Here is a 4,436-nt window from a genome sequence, read left to right as displayed (position 1 = left end):
TCTACTTTGGGTAGACAGGCAAGTCAGACTTTCTCTCCTATCCTGAAGGCACTCCTTCCTGGTAGGAAAATCTCCTCCATTTCTCAGTCTAGGCTGAAAATTCTTCGTTTTTGTTCACCTCCTAAACTGTTCAGTAGTTGGTATAACATACTGCAAGGAGGACCCCTCCCTCTTAGTAGAAAATCAAGGCGAAGGAAGTCTGCAAAAACAACCAGAGGTGTTAAATTACTCATGTTTATTTATAACAGACTTTCAGCCAGTACAGTACAAAACTTACAGTAGTATATCTCCATTACACAAATATTTACTTACAATATATTACATATACAAAATGCTTTGCAATAAGTCTCAAAAGCTAGTTTAACTCCCCTTGAGAAAGGAGAAAAACTCTTTAAAAAAGTGGGGGAGGGGAAATCAGAAGAAGAGAGGAGGAGGTGAAGGGGTAAAGGTCAAAAGAGACACCAAACATAGGCTACAAAGGAAACCCTAAGAGTAAGGGAGAAGAGAGGTGGTATTGCACTTGCTTCTGTGTTTATTTTTTCTTTTTGTTCTTCATAACTTCTGATTAAAAATATATATATTTATATATATATATTATGTACACAAGGAAAGAAGCTGCCAGAAGTATTACAAAATCCTATCTGCAGCTTGGACACTGACACAAAAAAACAAAGGTCTGGAAAAGTGTCTACTTAGAAATTTTTTTGTTTGTGGTATTGATTTTGAATAGCAATATAAAAGGAAACACCTCTTTTCTCCATGTGGGTTTCAGTGTATGTGTATTTTTTTTTTCTTTTTCTTTACTTTTTTTTTATGCAAAAGGAGCTGGGAGAGAGCATGAGGATGTTTGAGGTTCCAGAGCTGGAAGGCTCTGAAAAGTAGGATTTTGTACCTAAGACCCTGGTTAAAGTGCAGTGATGGTCTGGAGAGAGACAGGATGCCCCCTCTCCCCTCCTTAGCACCTGGTCTTGCCCTTCCAGTCTCTGCTCTCATGGGCACAGAGTATAGCCTCAGAGCATAGTCCTTCATGTTCCGGGAGGTTACAGGTGCCACAGTTGACTGGGGAAGGGGATGAGGGCACCCTAAGGCTCTGATACCCCAGAAGGGACTAGTCCTTATGAAGTGTCACCAAATACACAGCAGACACAGAAGAGGTGGGAGGGGGTAGGTCTAACAGGAAAGGCTCAATAACCAGAATAGTTCAGGAAAAGCCCAGATATTAATCTCAGCTCTGCTGACATTCTAAAACGGAGCTAGCACCCGAGGGTGCCGTTGAGGATTCTTCCTTTCTCTAGAGACCACTCTGCTCTGAGCTAACCTCCCCATTCTCTGCCCTTGGCAGCATCTATTTATTGCTACATTGTCAAGGAGGAACAATCACCCCACAATGCTTCTCCCTGCCAATCTGGTTCTCTTGCGGAAATCTCAGAGTGGGGGAGAAAAAGGAGGACAAAGAGGAGAAAGTTTTTAGGGTCTCCCTTCCCATAAGAAGGTAAGGTAGACTCCTCTCAGAGCCCTTAAGGCCCTAATCTCAGGATCTGTTCCTTAGCCCACCCTTTACCATCCCCCAGAAAATATCCCTGATAGGGAGTGAGAAAAGTAGGAGGTAAAAGAGCCAATAAGGAAAGGACATGTGGAAAGAAAGATGGAAGGGGAAGGAAGGGAAGAGAAAAGGAGAGAGAGAAGGACCAAGAGTTACAACTTGTGAGGTGTTGTGTTTGGTTTTTACTTTTTTTTTTCTTTAAACATAGAAAAACAGCCTTTGGTTTGAATCTCAAGGAAGCAGAGAGTGGGATGGCTGTGGCCTCGGGCAGAAAACTCTTGTAGAAAGAGACCTCCACTTGCAGTGGAGTTGTATCTCCTTCTGCCCCTTCTCACTAATCCTTGGTTACTCAAATAGCCAGGGGTCTCTGCAGTAGCCAGGAGTACCCTCTCCTACCCTGTGTTTGGGAGCTGAGTGTAGAAGAGGGTAGTAAAGGATGACCCCATTTCAGTTGTACCCATCCCAGTCTTGCTGGAACAAGGGTGGAATGGGGTGAAGGGCACATGCCCATGCTCATGCTGGGATAATTTTTGGTTATACTGAAAATTAGAAGAGAGAAAAGAGATACCCGTTTCTCCCTGCCACTGATCCTAAGAACAGGGCCCAGGAGCCCGGGAATGAGAGGGTGAACCCTGCTGGGAGGGAGCAGCAGAAGGCAGCATGACTGAGGGGCTGAGATAACCCCTTGTCATCAGGCAGCAACCCACTAGTTTCTCATAGGATGGGGACTGAAGCAGCCCTTGAGAGCCTAGGAAGGTCACTATAGTGAAGAAGTTTGAGAGGTGGAGGAGAAAGAGAAGAATTTTGACCCACCCCTTTCCCATGCCCTGGTTCCCAATTAGGCACCTGAGGCTCCCAATGTGTCAGAGACAGAGGGTTATAGACCTAGCCTTGGCCCCTGAGAATATAAAATTGGGGCACTCCAAGGAGAGAAAAGCCACCACTGAATAGACCGGTAGGTTGAAGGGACTAGAGCGTGTGGAGGGGTAGTTCAAGGAGAGGGACCAGATCTGTCACATCCTAGAGGGAGATCCTGAATGTAGGCTTTGAGAACTCATATTACTAGGGGAACATCAAGAGGACCCTCAGTCCCACAGTGCCTGGGGAGAATTTCTTCAGCCCCTCCTACTTCCAAGTGAGGAAATAATTCTTCATTCATTCAAGAATAGTGCAAGCTGCCTAAAGTGAGAGGGCACAAGAGGTATGGAGTACCAGGTTGAAGAGTCCCAGAGAGGAGATATAATGCCACAGAGCTAAGGTAGGGCTGGGGGGAGGTAAATCAGCATCAAAACTGAAGAATTAGATAATGTAAAGGGTGAGGACTTAAAGCAGGAAGCTTGAAGTCTCTTAGTACTAAGAGGAGCTTCCTACCCCTGGGGCTGCTGGAAGATCTAAGAGAGAAAAATTGACCTAAAGTGGAAAGGAGCTGTGGACAGGAGGGTGGGGGAGTGGCAAGTGACTGATATAAGTTAAAAAAAAAAAGGCAAAAATAAATCAACTAATTAATAAATAACTCAGTATGCTGGGATGAGAGAAGAGAAAAAGGAAAAACATAAGCAAAAGACCTGTTTCATCACAATGCTTAAATCGGTCAGGATAGAGGAGGAGAACAGGTGAGGAGGGGTCAGGGTCAGGCGTGAGGTCAGGTAGCCAGTAGTGAGGGCTACAAAGCAAAACTCCTTGGGAAATGGTGGGGACAGGGATCGATGCCTGTAGGCAGGGCAGTGGAGTGGTGGACTGAGGGGAGAGGGAGAGGTTGCTAGCCCACCTTATGCTCCCCCCGGACAATGTGGGAAGAGAATTCGTACCGGTCCTGGCTGTGATAACCACAGATGTTGCACTCAAAAGGGTCTCTGAAGCCATGGCAGCCCATGTGGATAGTGAACATGACGTGGTCCAGGAAGAGGATACGGCAGTGCTCACACTTGAAGGCCTTCACAGGCTCACCACTCTCGCCCACCACCCGAAGCACTTCCTTGGAGGGGCCTGGGGTGCCCCGCAATAATCCCTCCTGTGGCTTGGGGTCCTCTTTGGCGTAGGCAGGACTGTGCCGGCCCACCACAATGGTGGGAGGTGGCTGGGGTGGGGGACCCTGAGGGAGGGATACCACCCCTGCAACCCGATCTTCGTGGTTGCTTTCTGTGTCTGTGGAGTCCTGGCAGCCATTGCTGGGGGATGCCCCAGGGTCAGTCAGGGGGCCTCGGGCCCGGTAGAGGAGGGGACCTCCATCAGCCAGGTCCTCAGGTCCCTCACCTGCTTCTCGGGATCCTGGAAGCTCCAGTCGACCAGGGAGGGGCTGCATCTGGGTGTAGACAGAGCTGATGACAGGCGTGAGTTCTGAGATGCAATTGGTAGGTGGAAGGCGGAGGGGACGCAGATGCTCTGCACCCACAAAGGCCAGGGAACTTCCAAAGCCAGGTTCCAGGCTGTGGTGTGCCACCAACTCCACATCCTTTTCGTAGCCACCCGAGTTCACGTCATAGGGGAGGTCTGAGAGGCTGAAGCGCATCTGCTTTTCGCCTGTGGAGAAGAGGAACTCAGCAGGACTGGGTTTGGAGAATTCCTACACTTTCCTCAGGATTCTTTGTTTTCTTACCTGCAGGGCTGTGTGTAACATTATTTACTATGCTGCATTTACTTTCCCAGGGTCAGGTCCTTTGGGGGACTGCTCCCTGACTCTAGGCTGTAATCTTAGAGAAGGACTCAGTCCCAGGCCACTGATTTGTAATACTTCATTTTCTTACTCTCCATAAAGCTCCAGGTCCTTAGAGAGCTAATGACTAGTGCTGGGGATAGGGGGAACCACATACTTATTTCCTCTCTCTGACTCTCTAAGGGCCCACACAGAATGAAGTTCTTGTTATTCTTAAAAACTGAGACAGCCTGGGCTGGG

The 4,436-nt window shown here is 47.9% G+C and overlaps 1 protein-coding gene across 4 annotated transcripts in view; it reads right to left on the bottom strand.

The window, feature by feature from the left end:
* Positions 1–216: 216 nt before the first annotated feature.
* The window catches only part of IKZF4 (IKAROS family zinc finger 4 (Eos)), a 27,569-nt gene continuing 23,349 nt past the window's right edge, over positions 217–4,436 (bottom strand). For 3 of the 4 annotated variants that reach the window (XM_011970008.1, XM_011970009.1, XM_011970007.1), the window contains exon 7: positions 1,746–4,063. In XM_011970008.1, the coding sequence (XP_011825398.1) occupies positions 3,303–4,063 (761 nt within the window). In that variant the 3' untranslated portion in view covers positions 1,746–3,302. Of the gene's footprint in view, positions 4,064–4,436 lie in introns of all 4 variants that reach the window. The other variant, XM_011970006.1, reaches the window with a different exon arrangement.

This window comes from Mandrillus leucophaeus, unplaced genomic scaffold (assembly GCF_000951045.1).
Source record: "Mandrillus leucophaeus isolate KB7577 unplaced genomic scaffold, Mleu.le_1.0 Scaffold922, whole genome shotgun sequence".
In the NCBI taxonomy this organism is placed as follows: domain Eukaryota; kingdom Metazoa; phylum Chordata; class Mammalia; order Primates; family Cercopithecidae; genus Mandrillus; species Mandrillus leucophaeus.
Note: the sequence above shows the minus strand (reverse complement) of the source record. Positions and strands in the feature narration are given on the sequence as shown.